This window comes from Hirundo rustica, chromosome 2 (assembly GCF_015227805.2).
Source record: "Hirundo rustica isolate bHirRus1 chromosome 2, bHirRus1.pri.v3, whole genome shotgun sequence".
NCBI classification, from domain to species: domain Eukaryota; kingdom Metazoa; phylum Chordata; class Aves; order Passeriformes; family Hirundinidae; genus Hirundo; species Hirundo rustica.
In genome coordinates, this window is record NC_053451.1 from 49941182 (window position 1) to 49958456 (window position 17275).

Sequence of the window (17275 nt, forward strand, 5' to 3'; positions counted from 1 at the left end):
GACAGACAGGTCAGTGAAGAGGCACAGGTATGACAGCCTAGCCAAGGCTCTGGGGAGCAGAAAAATGTTTTTGTTTCCTCAAGAGGCACAAGCTATTCTTGCTGATGGGATTTCAATCAGTTCACAGCAGCTGGAACTCCACATCACAGAGGCATACACAGCTATACAGTTAGGCATCAAAATCAGTATCTCTCAGTGTAAAAGAACGGGTCACCCAGTAGAACCTAAGTATACTCAAGCTAGATGTCTTAAGGAGCCCTCTCAAAAAGGTGCATACAAAAAACAGTGGTTAGCAGAAAAAGTCATTCTTCCAATATGTCTTAATAAAAATATACCCTGAGGAGAGAAATGCTAATAAATCAGCTCAGAGCTACCTACTACTTAAAACTCCTGAAGAGACTGTAACAAAGGGAGGCTCCTCTATTAAGCAAAGTCAACAACTATGCAAGCCTCTGACAGTGAAGAATCAGACAATCCTGACCTGGGCTGAATTCCCGCTGTGATACAAGGACTCAAACACAAGTCCTTGGTGAAACTTCAGCTATACCGTCAGAGAACAGCACATAAAGCAAGCAGTCAAGAAATCCTTGAGGCTTTAGTGCAGGTACAGCTTGGGGATTAAAACTTATTATAACCATTTATTGCCAACATTTCTTTTTATTTTCCTTCTATGGCCACAATGTTCACCTCTAGGGTGAACAAGACACCCAGATCAGGTTCCCTGTTTAAAGAGTTCCTTAAAAGGTAAGGGTACAATTATACTGTATTACACTTCAGGCTTATGTTAGTTGTTTAAGCTCTTACTAAATTCACTCTGCAAACAGACTGACTGACTGGCTGAAAAGCCAGTGCAACACAGAACACAGTCTGTAAGAATTCAAGGATTTGCACCTCAAAATGCTCGAACTGTACGGTCCAGGATCACCACTGTCTAGGAAGACAGTGATGTCTGACATCAAAGCACAGTTGTGTTAGGATTGCACTGCAAGGAGCAAGGAATAATTTACAGAGTCATGGCTATAGATAGACATCTCATTAGGCAGATTATCTGAGCTGAAATTTCAAGAACCTTTAGTAAACTATTTTTATACATGAATCAAGGACGACTGCATTAAAAAAACCCAGCCACCAAAAGAGGTCAAGGCTTTGGATTTCTCACTGCGTCCTGAGCTGGTGTGTCAGCAGAGTGATGCCGTGCACTGCTGGGAGCGGCTCCCTCCGCACACTGATCCAGAGGGAAGAGTGCCACCTGCTGAGGTCCCGTCAGCCTTCCTGCATCAGTCCTCTCATCAGCCCTGTCACTTTGTCCACATCCACCCTCCTCTGCCCATGTGATATTCCAGATTGCTCTGGGGTATCACGTGCCTTCCATCAACAGAGCTACCGGCTGTGCTGGAGTGAGTGAAGGGAGTGAGAAGACATTCAGCCTAGAAACTTAAAGGAGAACAGGATTCCCTTTTCACCTGAATCAGGTTGCAAATCTCCTGGGAGCCAATCTGGCAAGAACTGTGTTTTGATGAATTTTTTATTTATATGTACAGGGATTCTTTGTAGTGTAGGCACAACCATGAATTAGTTTTAGTCAATTTACACAAACAAATGAAACACATTTCCTAGGATACTCTAGGAGTAAGGACAAATAGGCTACAGGAATTAATGTCATTAATGGAACTGTGACTTTTGCAACCATGATTGCAGAGAAGATGAAAGTGAAGATGAAGGGTAACATTAACTCCAGTGTCTATCCCAGTGTCAACTCGCCAGTCCCATGGGCATTACAGAGTCCAGATTCTGCTACAGCCTCAACTGCTAAAAGTCTTTTTGGCATTTTTTCCAGACAAACTTGTGAAATATGTAACTAGCTCTCAACATACTCAAATTAATATTTAGTGTGCAGGTTGAGACACCAGATGAAACAAGGAGTCTGGAAATCAGGACCTACAAGAAAAAGGTAAATGAACTGGATTGATCTGCAAAGGGAAGGCAGAAGGCACAGAACAAGAACATAACTTGCTCGGCATAGAAGATGAACACAAGAAGATATTTTACACTACAAGAGCATAGTAAAACTTTCTAATGATTAGTGGGGTACTGAAATGTATCATTTGAACAGGCTCTATATTCTGTTGGTGGGGGTCTTAAAAAAGATGTCAGAAAAACTTACATCAGGGTGACACAGCTATAGGTGATTCTGATGTGGTTAAGGGGTATAGCCTACAAGTCCTCTTGAGGTCTCTCACACTGTAGGTTGCTGCAGTTGTTCTCTGAGGCTGTGCTAACTCTTTTTCAGTGCAAACTCAGAGTCTGAGATGCAAACTCCAGTTTGTTAGCTCAGGTTTTAAGACATGCAAGTCCTTCTGGAAATTTTCTGCTCAATTTGCAGCCTTCTGGCTAACACAAAATGTTCTCAAGCTTTAATTGAGTGATTCATCTGAAAATTTCTATGAGGATATAAAGCTTCAGACACTTTTATTTCTGAGCACTTTGGTTTGTATCAAATGATTAGTCATTGAAAGTTTTAATGCAATACATGCAATAGCAATTTAAAGAAGGTCATCATTATAACACTTGGCTGCTTCAGATAACATGTGACCTTTCTCCTACAGTGGATTATCAGCAAGCCCCATCTAACAATTAAACTCAAAATCACTACTTTATCACTCTGTGTTGAGTTCTGGGAATTTACAAGAAAAAGTACCTATGAGTGGTAGTAAGATAGAAAGCTTCACCAAATAACTTTTCTGAAGTTGTATTTCCCTTGTGTAGGTGCACATCCTTTTCACAAAGGGCTACATACATCCCAGGACAATGGGGTGGCAGTTGCCCAAAGCTGCCTGCTCCCAGTAGAAGCACAAGAAAAAGTTGTACCTTGAGAGGGATTATCTCTGTTAGAGATGGGATGCACAATTTGCTCCATTCATCTGCATAAAAAATGCCCTCCCTGTGCATTGTGCCGGCCTCTGTCTCTGGTGTGCTATAGATGGAAGTTCCTTCTTCCTCAGCGTGGGAAACAGGCAAGAGCAGCCAACAGGCTCTCCAGAGTACAAAGAGCCAGAGGCTGGTATTATGAGAGACCTTTGCACCACTGCTTAAGTGGGACCAGGGGTCTGACTCTGCCCAAGCTCTGAAATGCCACAGAAGCACTTTGTCAGCACAGGCAGGACACATTTTTAATTATACATCCCTGGTAATATCTGAATCCCTTTGCTTTGCTCTTGCTGTGAACAACAATTGTAAAAGTCAAAGGCTCTGTCTCAATCATGTGCCGTCTGATCAACATGTAAAATAGCTGGGAAAACCCTGCCTGAATAAAAATTACAGAAGTACTAAAACAGAGGCCAAGATGAAGAAAATGAGTAATAGCTTCTCTAAAAGAGGCATTATGGTAAAACCGTAACATAGAACATACTCACTTTTTTTTTGCCATGCTGTTGTAACAAGTATATCACAGGGCCAGAGAAAAGAAAATGCAAACTCCTGACCAGATGGGCAGACAGATAAGGTATGATTGTACTTACTTTCCTGAAGAAAACTGTGCTCAACTCAACCAATCTGACAAACAAAAATACAAGAGACAGCCTCGTGGGGTTGAACCCAGCACATTCCTGCCATTCTCATCCGTGGGAGCTGGCGTACTCTATCTGTTCTTTCCTCTGGGTGCCAGAAAACACAGTAGAAAATTCTACTGTCACCCTGTTCTATAAACCGCGTGTTGCATCTAAAAGCGTGAGCCCAGTGGATGGTATAAAACATGCAAAGAGAAGAAAAGAGAGGGAAATTGTTTCCCTTTTGCACTTCACTGAGTACAAAGTTAGTTGTATGGAAGTGAGGTTCTCTGTATTTGCATAGGCTTGGTATAATTTATTGGTATGGTTCCCAATCACCTCTTGTTACACATGTATAGAGGTTCTTATTTTTACAGCTGAAATCTCATATTACGGACAAAGAGTCAGGACATTTCAGTTTGTCTTGAAAAACAATGCATTTCTGAGGCTGTGTACTAACATTGAAATGTAACTCAGCAAATTTAGTGTTTATTATTAGACTGACTGACCTATGAAATGAAATTGTGTTCCTGCAAACAGTCAGCGTTATCAGAAATATAACACTAAAGTGTTTCTACAAAATAATTCAGTCAGAAGATCTAAAAATTAACAACAAATTTCATTCTAGAATATTTCAATTTACATATGATAAATATGACTATAAAAGTCAAGTAGCACACGTAGGATTAATTTGGGATGTATATACTAATTAATCAATGCCAGCCAGCAACTCTTATTTTGTCACTACAGCTGGGCCTAGATGGCAAATCTCTCTGTGTGAGCTTGGGACAGTTATAATGAGAAAGGGATTGGGCTGGCTCAGAAAAGTGCTCACTCAATAAATTTTTCTGGCAGTCTGTGCTCATGGGGTTTTGGCAAAATCACCACCAAGCACAGCTGCTCTGCTACTACTGCCATCCCTGGTGGACCTGCTGGCAGCCCTTCCATTGGTGGGTGACCTCTGTTTCCCAACTGCTCCTGTGGTTCCTCCCTTGTTCAAAGTTTCTCTTGCAATACAAACAGATATTATCAGTTTGAACTACATAAATAAACACGTAATGCTGAGCAATAAAAATAACCACTGCTAGACTCCTCCTGGTACAGATTTGGAGTCCATATACCTTTTGAACTACATTAAATGAACTTTACTCCAAAATCAGCTGGAAACTTCAACTTTACTTTATACTGTATACAAAAAAACCCCAAACCAAAACAAAAAAACACCAAACAAACAAACAAAAAACCACACCAACCCCCCCCAACAAACAAACAAACAAACAAAAACCCCCAACATGTAAATTATCTTGTCTACATCCAAAATTAAATAATAATTAAATGTTTTAAAATTATTTTTCAATGGCATTTTATGAATAAGACAGCAGTTTCCTTTCATACATAGATAACTCAATGAGTTTTAAAAACAAAATACAAAAAGCATGTCCCTATCCTCCAGGTAATCCTTCTGAAAACGAAATTAAAATAATGGATTTGATGCAAAATACTATGTCAAAAGGATACCGTTAATGTAATTTTAAATTAAATATTTTCACAGATCAAGGGATTTAACCATAGCAGTTCAAAGTAATTTTAAATGCTGCATTTAATCCATATTAGGATTATCACCCGCAGCTGATGACAGCATTTTTGTCAGGAAAAAAAATGGACTTGAGAGCCATTAATAATAATAATAATAATAAATTGTATTGGGTCTGGTCGAGGTGGAGTTAATTTCTCTCAAAGTAGCCCTCAAAGTAGGCTGTGCTTTGTAGCTAGAAAGGTGTTGATGAACATGCCAGTATTTTGGCTACTGCTGAGCAGACCCTGAACAGCTCCAAGGCGCTCTCTCCAGCCTTAACCCCTGGCTCTCAAAGGCCAGTGGGCTGGTGGTAGACAAGATCTTCAGAGGGGACTCAGCTGACCCGAGCTTGCCAAAGGGATATTACATACCATATGATATTTGCTTAGCAATAAAAGCTAAGGGAAAAAAGAAGGAAGCAGGGAACGGCCTTTGTTGTTTTTGACATGTCTTCCAAAGCAACCATTATATGCGCTGAACTTCAGCTTCTCCAGGCTGAACATTGCCTGCTAAGGCGAAGTAGAGAATAATTATTTTGTTTTCTTTTGCTTCTGGATGCACAACCTATTCTTTTGCTTTATTAAACTGCCTTTAGCTTGACCCACAACATTTTTTTTTTCATCTAATTTCCCCACTGAAGGAGCTGACTGTTGGGAGGAGGGAATAAAGACAAAAAGGAAAAGAAGGAGCTATGCTGGGTTTTTATGCTTGCAACCAGTCTTTGTTAGGAGCACACTTTGGCCAGGGTGCTGTCAAGTGCACTGGAAACAAAGCAGATGAGAAAGCCTGGAGTATTATAGATATCAGAATATACAGCCCTCAGGAAGGAAAGGAGGCATCTGCCCTTCACTCCCTATTATTGATTTTCATTAGAATTAGTACAAGCTCTTCCTGGGCAGTGAGTTCTTTTACTACCATAAAACTACTTAGTCTTAAAGCAGGGAAGATTCAGTGTTCCAGGAACACCTCATCATCTCAGAAATGACTGCCAGTACAGAGTGCTCCTGGGAAAGAAGGAAGGCAGCCACCCTGTTCAGAGGTTCAAAACCCCACCATATTGGGGTACACCTGGAAGTGGAGGGGGTCACCTTACCTGACTACTTCAGTCTGACTGTCCCAGTGAGATACTGGTTAGATTAAGTACTGAACATAAGAAGAAAGATTATGCAAAGACAAGGTGTCACACTATCTGTACTGGAGAGCTATTTTGCTGACATAATTAATAGCAACATTAAGGATAAGGAGGAAAGTAATTCACAGGACTAAAGGACACAGTTTGAAATTTGTTTTTCCAAGAATGGGAACAACTGGAAATAGTACTCTTTATGAGGAAAGACGATCTGGTAAGTAAAACCAGAGACTGTATATAGATTCTGCTCTTGACCATGTTGCAGCCAATCAGCTGGTTTTGAGACTCAGAGAAAAGTCAGCGAAAGGCTGATTTCTGCAAAAATTTCAGTACCTCTTCTGCATGAGAGATGCTACTTTTACAAGTGCAGTAGAGTATAGACAGAAATCTTCAGTTCCAACAGACAAATAATTGTGTCTTCAAACACACTACCTCTTTGAGGAAATGAAGAATTAAATGCCATGTCTTCATCATTCATGTCTAGGCTTCTTGCTTCATCTTCTTGTCCTTTGTGGGTCATACAAAACAGCTCAAAACCAGGATGGGAGGATGCCAGGATGGGCATAAGAAATCTTTTCCCAGAGATTGCACAAGACTTCTTGGGGCTTTACTGTCAAATTTGTCAATGGGGGGCAAGGTCAGAGTAAAGCATGATCTGCCTAATCTTCACCCTGAGAAACAAATTCTACTAGAAAATGTTACTGTTGCTATAAATTCTACCAATGAACTAACAAATTTATGACTGTATCCAGCAGCGACAGTATGTGAAACTTATTTTGGAGTCAGGTTTAGGCATTTCTAATCTCAGATGTAAAATTAAGACAGCTTCCATATTTTGTGGAGAAATGAAGGATCAGCTCAAGGCTTATAAATAGCTTAAGATCCTCAAAATTCCAAAGAGTGGAACTGTTATGAGTTGCCACATGATAACCTTCTCTGCCCTGGATGCAGAAAAGGCAGCTATCTGATATAAGGCTTGTCGCACAATGGAGTAATTTCTGATCCCTGGTGGTCCAGCAATATTGAACAAGTAGAGCAAAAGAAACACAATGATTCTGATTTTGCTTCAGCTGTTTTCATTTTTTAGTTTCTCTGCCTCAAACCGGGTCAGTGGGTCAGGCTAGCATTACACTTACTACAGAGAGATAATAGCCATAGATTACTGCCTTATTAGTTTTATATTTCTAAACAATGTTAGAAGACATCAGACATCCCTGGAACCTCTGACTTAAATTCTGAAACACTATTTATAGCATCAAGTAGCATTTGTCAGGGAAAAAAAACCAAATCAAACTTAAAGGAATCATAAACACTTCAGTTATGTAGGTTACAAGGCAGTTTTGCTCCTCTTTTTCCGAATTAAGTGGCTTAGCACAGGTAAGTGTTATAGATCACAAACAGTTTAAACTACTAGAAGCTGACACTGATGTGAAAGAAGCAGTTTGCCCTGCCTCATCTCCGGCCACTCTGACCCTCCCTTAGACCAGCCTACATAATCAAGTCTGAGCAGTGAATCCAGGCTAAAACAAGCCCCCAAACTGTAAAATTATTAATTTTAGCCCTACTGATTTAATATGTTCAGGCCATTTGTCACAACTGTGCTCCTCAACTCTACTTAAAAAGAAAACAAAAATGCAGACTTACAACAGATAAAGGAAAAAAAGCCCTTTTTACCAATAACATGAAGTTTTGTTTTCTAGCTTGTTCACAGATTGAATAGTGCAGAGCATACTGTGTTACCTGCAAGAGCTAGAGGGCGTTTACTGATGGATTTTTCACAACCATTTGACTCCCAAGTTAGACTATCAAAATTTTCTCTGCTCAGAGCATAGAGAGTTAGGCATTGCCCATCAAATGCCAGATTGTAAATTTTATGCCCTGGGAGGGATTTAGCTTATCCAGCTCTAAGCACTGATGCCTTGGGCAGTCACTTCTTCAAATACTTGACCAAGCAGCATCAGCACTTTGGGGGCACAAAGCACATCAACAAGAGACCTCCACTCAGGCATCTGGTTCAAGGCCAAGTTGTATCTTGCTGCAGATGAGCTTTATCCTCTCCATTAATGGAAGCTCTATAATGTAGACATGGATTTACAAATGCCAGCAACTGTCAGGTGAAACTTTGCTGTTTGTCTCTCAAGCACCTGGCTTCCCTGCCACCTTAGATACATATTTCCTGCAGTATCTCAAAAAGAAAGTTTCAGTGAGGCAGCCTTGCTGGGGGAAGGAAGGACAGGAGACATCAGCCCCAAACCCATGATTTTCTTTTTTATTCCACCAAAATATCGTAAGAAGTGCAAGTCATAAAAACAGGCATACAAACAGCATACCTATGGTGACAAGTTTGCCAAAGAACCCATCATTGTACCTTTTAGGCTTTTGGCCTAGTTGGTATTCATGAAAAATGTGCAGCTAACGTCACTGCCTTGTACTGAGAGTTGAAAAACTGTGTCCTGCCTAATCTCTGCATATCATTCCTGAATTGAAACATCCCTGCTATTTCTAGAACTGGTCTCTGTTATCTTTTCTAACCTCAATAACTTATGGAGTACTTATTTCTTTAAATATTTGGGTATATGAGGTCCTGGGGATTGGAGACAGGTAAGTTCTTTTGGACCTTCTGACTCACAAAAATTGGAAGAGAAGAAAAATTTGATCATCAGAATACAAGAGGTCTGATTTATCTCTGTGCTACTCCCAAGTTATGTATTATACCATCTGGATCATGGAGTTAAACAGATGCAGCCTGGATGTGACATGGAAGGAGTTAGACCTTTTGTCATTTGGTCCCACCCTGTTTACTATAATAAAAGCAACTTCAGTATACCCTCTTTAAAAAATATGGAAAATCTGTATCTTAAGGAATAAGCAGTGAAAATCTGTGTATTGGAGAGATATGACAGACTCATGCAGACTGCATACCTGGAGCTAGACATAATTTGAATTTGCATGAAGAAGAGCACCAAAAGAAGCACTTTGAAAGAAGTAAAACGATCAGCTCTCCTGAATGACATTTGCAAAAACCCAGTTTCAACATTTATTCCTAATTTAAAGCATCGTCCAATTAAAAAACAGCACACTAATCTCTCAAGAAATTCTTGCCTTCAGTAGGTTTCTAGACTCGCTGGTGCCCTAAGAAACATTTATACTTTCTGCATTACCCTGCTCTTACTCCAGTATACAAAAATGATTGATGGTACACATGGACTGTACTGATGAGGATTCATAGAAGTGCTTTTTATCACACTAGTATTTCCTGATTTTCAGCAAAAAGGAAGAAAGCATACTTCAAAAAAGAAAAAAACCCCAACACCTAAACTTACTTTCTCTGCCTTTCCTCTCACACACTGCCAGCCAAACAACACTATTACCGCAACACCACTTTGAAAATATTTACGTAGTACTAGTGGGAAGGCAGCTAAGCTGTGATACTTTCACATGCCTGAACATTTGGCCAAGGTAAAAAACAAATAATATTGGCAAGTTTCTTTTTAATTTATTCTGTTATCTATTCCAACTAGAACAAGCAACAATTCAGAATTGTGCTTTTGCAGAAATGGAAACTAGGAAACTCATTTTCCAAGGAAAGGAAATAGCTAGTAGGAAGACGATGTTTTCAATTAGTAAGCAAGTAGAGCCAACACTCAAATTTCCTTTTCAGTGCACAGGAATAGGTTCATTTAATGAAATAGAGAAATTTTATGGTGGCAGGCATGCATATCATTCTTTGGTAGATGGATTGGTAGATGAATCTTTGGTAGTGTTCAAGATATCGTTAATATAATAGATTTTGATTTATTCAAAATTTCATAGATAACTTAAGCACATTGTTTGGGGAAAGAGAACTGCTGAGATATTGGCTTAATGTGTAATTACTGCTAACACCTATTGGCTTAGGGATAGGAGGAAAAGAGTGTGGTAAATGTTATGCTAATGTATGAAAATGACTCTGAGGTAATTTGTGGAAGAGATGTGAGTAGAACTGACACGCATGGCAGAAAACTGCCAGAAAGTATGCTTAAGAACACATGGACAGTAACACAGGATAATGGGTTAGAATAATTGGGATTTGGAAGGCCAGCTTCTTTGAACGTTCATGCAGATACAGGCAATTTGAATGCTACACTTCAATTTCAAAAAGCTTCTGACAAAGTTGACTATCAAACTCAGAATATACTGTGAAGGAGCAACTACAAAAAAATATCAAGAAATAAATATGGATTTTCATTGCTAACCAAAAGTAAAAAAAGAAAGTTAAGAATAATTTGTTATTTTCTTTTACAGTGGAGGGGTAGTATCTGACCGTCTCATGGATATGTTTTCAATACATTCACAAATGAACTGGAAAATGGACAAATAAAAAGGGACATGATGATGCTATTCAATTACAGAGGTTAATAAAAACAAAAACTAACTGCATATTGTTGCAAGAGGACCTCAGGATATTAAATGATTGTAAAATAAGCAGAAAAATGTAAATCAATAATAAATAGAGTCCCTTGGCTAGGGAAAGAAAAAAACAAAACCAGCCTCAGGTATTCACTACTTCCTACAAGATGCCTGAGATGCAGTTTTTACCAGTACAAGAATTATAACCAGAATAGTAATCAGTAACAATTTACAATAAGAAAAAGGTGTTGTATCACCTTCTCCATAATTGAACTTGGAAATCATTGCTACATTGAATATCTAAAGCACAAAAAGAATAAACTAATACAAATGAGTACAAAAGGCACAACTAGAGTCAAGACTCTTAGGGGCTATTAATTACAAAAATGCAATATAGTGTCTGTCTTCAATGTGTCTGCATGATATATACCTAAAGGAAGTTGAGATGGCCTACTATCCGCTTACTATGTCCTTACACTTCCTTCCTGAACATCCAGCAATGACCACTGCCAAAGAAAGGATACAGGGCTATAAGTACTTTTGATTCAATCCAATGCAGCCACTTTTTATGTTGTATGATGATCACAAGTACTGCTGGCACACAAGTAATTTAAAACAGGGGGACAGAAACGATCTACATTTCCAAATGAAGACACCAATCCTAAACTAGCTTACATTTAGCAATTGGGAAAGTAAATCAAAGCCTTTTGATGGACTTTGATTGCAGGCTACAGCCGTCCCCTTATAAAAAGAAACAAACAACCCAGGTAAAATATTGCTATTCTTGGTTAGAAATAGGATTTAACTAAAACTCCAAAGCTGAGCACTCAGGCTTGCAGAGAATGTAGTGTGGAATTCACCATGAATTGGGCATAGCCAACTGCCAAACAAAAAAATCCTAAGAGAGTACTTCTAAAATAAGCCATGAAGAAAAAGCTGTGGCACTAGCTGTGATGACTGGAATCCATCACATATTACCTCCAGATGAATTACTCTTTAGAAATGCCTGCTTCTTTCCATTGACTATGAAGGTGATCCAAGTGACTAATTCAGACATAGATGTTTCCATTAGTGGTCCAAAACCAGATTAGATGAACCCCACAGACCTGGAGCCTCATTAACTGAAGTCTGACTTAACTTTTATATGTACCTGCTTTGCAAACCAAGCTCCTCAATGTAGTGCAATATTTGTAAGGATCAAACATTTGATATGTGTGGAACAAATTATTTCAAAGAAATGCACAGACAATTTTAATGATACATAGTAAATTTTGAGGCTACTGAATCTGTGAGTCAGATAATGTTGTCACTACTTACATCAGTTTTGGGCCGTGCTCCAGTTGACACTTGGTAAGGTAAACAATTTAGATCCTGGTAGTCTCTTCTTCTATTTTTCCATGATCCTTTTTCTTGATGATCTCCATAAAGGCCTGTCTCTACTTGAACAGGGCACTGTAATAGAATTTTAAAAACCCTATAAATAAAGACAAGTCAGAAATAGTTTTAATGTAAACTCTAAGATAAAAACTTTGGAATTCTACATTTTCAAAGCCTTTTTTTCCTCTGATAAAATGCAAACATTTGGTTTCAATCTTTTTTTTTTTTCTTAAAAGCACCTGCTGCATAATTTTTACAATTTGCTAAGTTAGACATCCAGCCATTATAGGAATTCGCTTCCTTAACATCCAGTATACAGTTGGAGAACTAATCAATAATAGTACACCTTCCCTAAACTCAAAGGAATGGAACTACTTTGTAGAAATATAAATGGTTTTATTCAAATTATTTTAAAGCTATCTTTTAACTTTATTTCATTTATTTTTGTATATTAAACAGAGACCCAGCAAATGCCCCTTTTCAAATTACAGATTCGGAACTTTGCAAATCGATTTTTCCTTATTCCCCAAAACCTGGGGAGCTCTCACTCAATTGTTCCACTCCCACACCATCTTCTAAAAGGTGGATGTCCTAACTCTGGGCCCACACTGGATGCAGTGTCAGGAAAAGACCAATTGCGCAGCATTCCCCCACGTATCCTGGTTGGCCCAAGGAATAACTGGGTGAGTGAGCAAGAAGCAATACTTGATGCAATCCAGCAGAATTCACTCTACAGACAATCAGGGAAACAGGGTCATGGGTGGACTGCAGAGCAGTCCTACAATCATTCTAATCAGCCCATTTTCAGGTTCTTCCCCTCCACAAGGTGACAAATGTGCTGCTGATCTTTAACAGCAACTGCCCAGTTCCCAGTCAATATATTTTTCAGGCCTGTAAAATGAGGAGGCTTCGAAAAGGTGGCAAAATAATTAGTATGCAGCCCCCCAGAAGTTTGAAGATGATATAGAATTAAATGAATGTGTAAGTAAAAGAAAAAGTTTTGTTCAATGCAAGTCATATCTCTAATATAAGATGGGGTAACTATAATCAAACAGGATTTAATTCATAATAAAGGACTGCCATTCATTAATTATAAAGGACTAAAACTGAAAAATATGTGATTCTTGTTTTTAAGATTTCTTGCTTTTTCGGTACTGAAACTGAGTACAAGATACTAAATGGCCATGAAGCAGATACATTGAACAGGGAAACCCACTGCAGAAAGAGTGATTTATCTCTAATGTTTCACTTACCAAGTGCCTCTTTTTCATAGGAAAGGTACAGATTTTACAGGAGTGGAACTACTAAATGTGTTTTTCCAAAACTAGCAGTTGTGCTGTTAGTACATTCAGACAGTACAGCTTTTTGCACTTAAATCATATGTTTATAACATGGTGAGAGAATGTTTCAGAAAATAATTTGATTACAGACAATTATTTTTACTATCTTCTCTGGATCAGCTTCTGAGGAATCCAGTCAATATTACTTCCTCATAATATTTGCCAATAAAAAAATGATCAGTAGTAATATGTGTTTTACATAGATGTAGAAACAATTCATCCCTTAGCACGCAAAAGTTATTACGTTTTAGAAAACACCTTGAATTTGCACACCAAAATACTGCAAGGCTCCCTACTCTCACCCAAGAGGTCCCATAATATTAATTCACCCAGTCGATTTTCATTAGCACATATTTTGACTTCTTCTGTAAAACCAATTCTGTTTAAATGAGTATTATTAATAACAGATACCTTCACAAGAGGAAAATGCAAAGAGTAAAACAATATCAAAGAACATGAACAGGTGAAAAATCCTTCAGTAGAAAACTGACTGGCTCAACCTAGTGATTAAATTACAAAATATATTTCTGAGAGACAGCATTTGCTGTAAGAAATTTGTCATTTGTTAAAAATTGTCCACAGCCTCAAGAGAACAACTTTCAGAGCAGCAGCTTCAACAAGCCATGTTCCCACTCATACAGTAGTCACCTGCTTTGGAAATCTCAGGTCTCCAAAGTCAGTCTTAAATCTTTGAACAGTTCACCCAAAACCACTCTCAATCATAATTTCTTGTCAGTACCCAGTTGAGGATAAAACCATATGAAGAACACAAAAGTGGTTCATTTCATAGAAGCCAAATTTACACAGTTACTAGTAAACATACATTTGAGAGAGGCCTTCATTCTATTTAAGTTTCACGGTAAGTTACAAGAAGAAAACATTTGATATGTGTGGAACAAATTATAAGCTATAGTTAGAAATATGTTACAAATAGCATGAACTGATAGAACATAAACTACTCATGCAACTTGTGTGAAAACCAGACTGTTATTTTTTCCACTGCAACTGTCATTTCGAGATCTGCAGTATCTGTTTCTTCACAGTACATTTATGGAGAGATTTATGAGGATCTATCTCTTCCTTGACTATAAAGTAAAACTAAGGCCACCCATTCTGAGGCAAATTATTCACTATTATTTAAAACAGAGCAGATGATTCCCTTGCTGTGCAAATTCTTTTGCAGGAGACAGCAAATGGTATCCCATCATCAGTTCCACAACAGATTTTCCAAGACTCTTTTCTTGCTCTGATCTTGCTGGTCTCATCAGAAAGACTTTGTATTAAGTAACCTGTCCAGCTTCTGTACTGAAATTGGCTCTTGAAGGTTAAAAGGTCATTTCCAGTTTGTCAAATAAGGCTACAGTAAAATGTGTAGCTGCAATAAAATGTGGCTGACTCATGTATTTGCCTGTCCACAGACAACTAAAATGAAGAGGTCTCTTCTATTCTTTAGAGAGGGAAGAAAATGTGGCTTGATAAAGAGGACTGCAATTGCTCAAATATCATATTAAGCAAAACAGTAATTTTGGCGCTGGTGTTAGGAAAATCCTAAGACTCTTAGCAGAGGCTTTTGGTGGGAGCATATGTCCCAGGAAAAAGGCTGTGATAAAAGTCCTGTCCTCTCTGTACTCAGAAGATGCCTTGCCTCTAGGCCTCAGGAAGAGAAATGCAAACATCTGCGGTGCTGGTGATTCTCTATGCAACCATTTCTGATGATGCTGTTCTTATGTATCAAAGTTCATTTGAAAATGTCACCTATTTAGATTTTCCTGCTGTTTACATACAATGTGCCCTTCACTAAATGCTTCAGCAAAGGATTTGAAGTGGTATCTTATGATCTTCAAGCCATCATGGAAAAAGAATGATGCCTAACCAAACCATAGCTTTTACCTTAGTAGAACAGGCACAGCCATAAAATAATGGGTGTTTGGATGACTGGTTACCAGACTGTCTGACGATGGGAAGTGTTTAAACTTTGATGGCTGGGATTTCACTTTCAGACAGAAAAGCAGACTACACTGCCACTGTATTTTGACAGAAGACATTAAGCATTCTCCTACAGGAAGACAGAACACTGTCCCTTAATAGGCAAATTAATTATGAAATTAATTCAGTTGGACAGAGCTGGTTCTGACTGGCTGACACATACAGTAAGAAAGAAATAAGAGAGAGCCATGACCACTCTGTTATTAACACTCTCTATGTAGAATTTGGAAACATAAACTACAAAGTGCAAGATTCTGGCCATCCCACCTAGAGAGACATGAACACTCACATTGTGATGATCCACGAAGATGCTTACTTTAAGAATTTACTTTTATGAAATGAAGCAGCAGTGACAGCAAAAACATTCACAAAAGATCACCTTCCAGGAATTTCACGCCAACATTCAGAGCTGAAAATCCACACAATTCTATCTTAAGAACTGAGTTTAATCATAGCCTGAAGCAGAGAACAAACACGTCTATTTCTCATGCTGATCATTCTCCATTAATTGCTTATATAAAAAACCTTGCATACTTAAGAAATAATAAAATAATATCATTGCTCCTTTAATCTTATTTGCCCTCAAAATAAAAGCTTGAGAAACTGTTTGTCATCAACTGATGATAGCTGTCATCACAAAATATTCTTAACTAGAGGACTGCAGCTCTAAATCAACTATTTAAATGAAAGAAAGAAAGAAAGAAAGAAAGAAAGAAAGAAAGAAAGAAAGAAAGAAAGAAAGAAAGAAAGAAAGAAAGAAAGAAAGAAAGAAAAGAAAGAAAGAAAAGAAAGAAAAGAAAGAAAGAAAGAAAGAAAGAAAGAAAGAAAGAAAGAAAGAAAGAAAGAAAGAAAGAAAGAAAGAAAGAAAGAAAGAAAGAAAGAAAGAAAGAAAGAAAGAAAGAAAGAAAGAAAGAAAGAAAGAAAGAAAGAAAGAAAGAAAAGAAAGAAAGAAAAAACGAACAAATCTAGTTGTACTGGACTGACCGGGACACTAGTTCAACTCTTAATGAAGATAGTGTCTCTCTTGCTGTTATATCTTTAAATAAATATAACAAATATTAATAGGCTAGCACTTAAATTAACAATCTGAAAAACACACAAGAAAATATCCCTAAAAAAAATACAGAAGGTGTTTAACGATTTTAAGCAATACTGACAGAAAATTTACAAGTTTCACCCTATCACAGTTCTGGTTATTTGACCATTAGTGACCTAATGAAATTAGAGATTTCATTTTATTGAGTGAAAGCTTTTAACTTCACCCTAACACCTGAGCTCCTCAGCCTATTCAGAAACACAACTGGATCTGAAGACTATAGCTTGAAGAGTTTTTAGCTAAATGTTAGAGAACGTATCATATGACACACACACATTCTTACCAGTTGCTTGTGCCTTTTAGAAGAAGGGGTACTGGAGGGAGAAGAGCTAGCACTCAGAGCTTCTTCAATATCTAAGTTCAACTGTTCCAGTTTCTTCATAAGCCATGACATAGAGTCTGGCCATTCAGATTCTTTCTCTGGTTGGGTCTAAAAGAAATCAAACATATGTGAAATCTTAAAATATTCAAGCTGTTTGTAACTTGAAGATGACTATTTTCTGTTCCAGCCCCCAAGGAAAAAGCTGACCAGTTCTTTCCCTGTCCTTTAGTGACATTTTTCCATTTAGAAAGCTTCAATTATCACTCCAATCCTGATGACACATATTCATAGCTGTTCTACATACTCAAATGACTTTTGTATATCTGAATTGCTTTCCAACACTTCATCTTGGGTGACATACTGCTATTTCAAGCTAAACAGAACCAAGACTAAAACTAAAGTCACTTTAATGCCTCTTAAGCCACTTCTATTTCAGCATCTCTCCACTGATTGCTTGTTGCCAACAGGAACCAGAATATTGAAGGTCATCATGTACACTGTATTATATTCCTTAC

The 17275-nt window shown here is 38.0% G+C and overlaps 1 protein-coding gene across 4 annotated transcripts in view; it reads right to left on the reverse strand.

Moving 5' to 3' along the window:
• STARD13 (StAR related lipid transfer domain containing 13) overlaps positions 1-17275 on the reverse strand; it is a 288035-nt gene that overhangs the window by 197244 nt on the left and 73516 nt on the right. For 3 of the 4 annotated variants that reach the window (XM_040056756.2, XM_040056754.2, XM_040056753.2), the window contains 2 exons: positions 16722-16868; positions 11957-12091 (listed from right to left, as the gene is read on the reverse strand). In XM_040056756.2, coding sequence (XP_039912690.1) covers positions 11957-12091; positions 16722-16868 — 282 coding nt within the window. The remainder of the gene's footprint in view (positions 1-11956; positions 12092-16721; positions 16869-17275) is intronic. The other variant, XM_040056755.2, reaches the window with a different exon arrangement.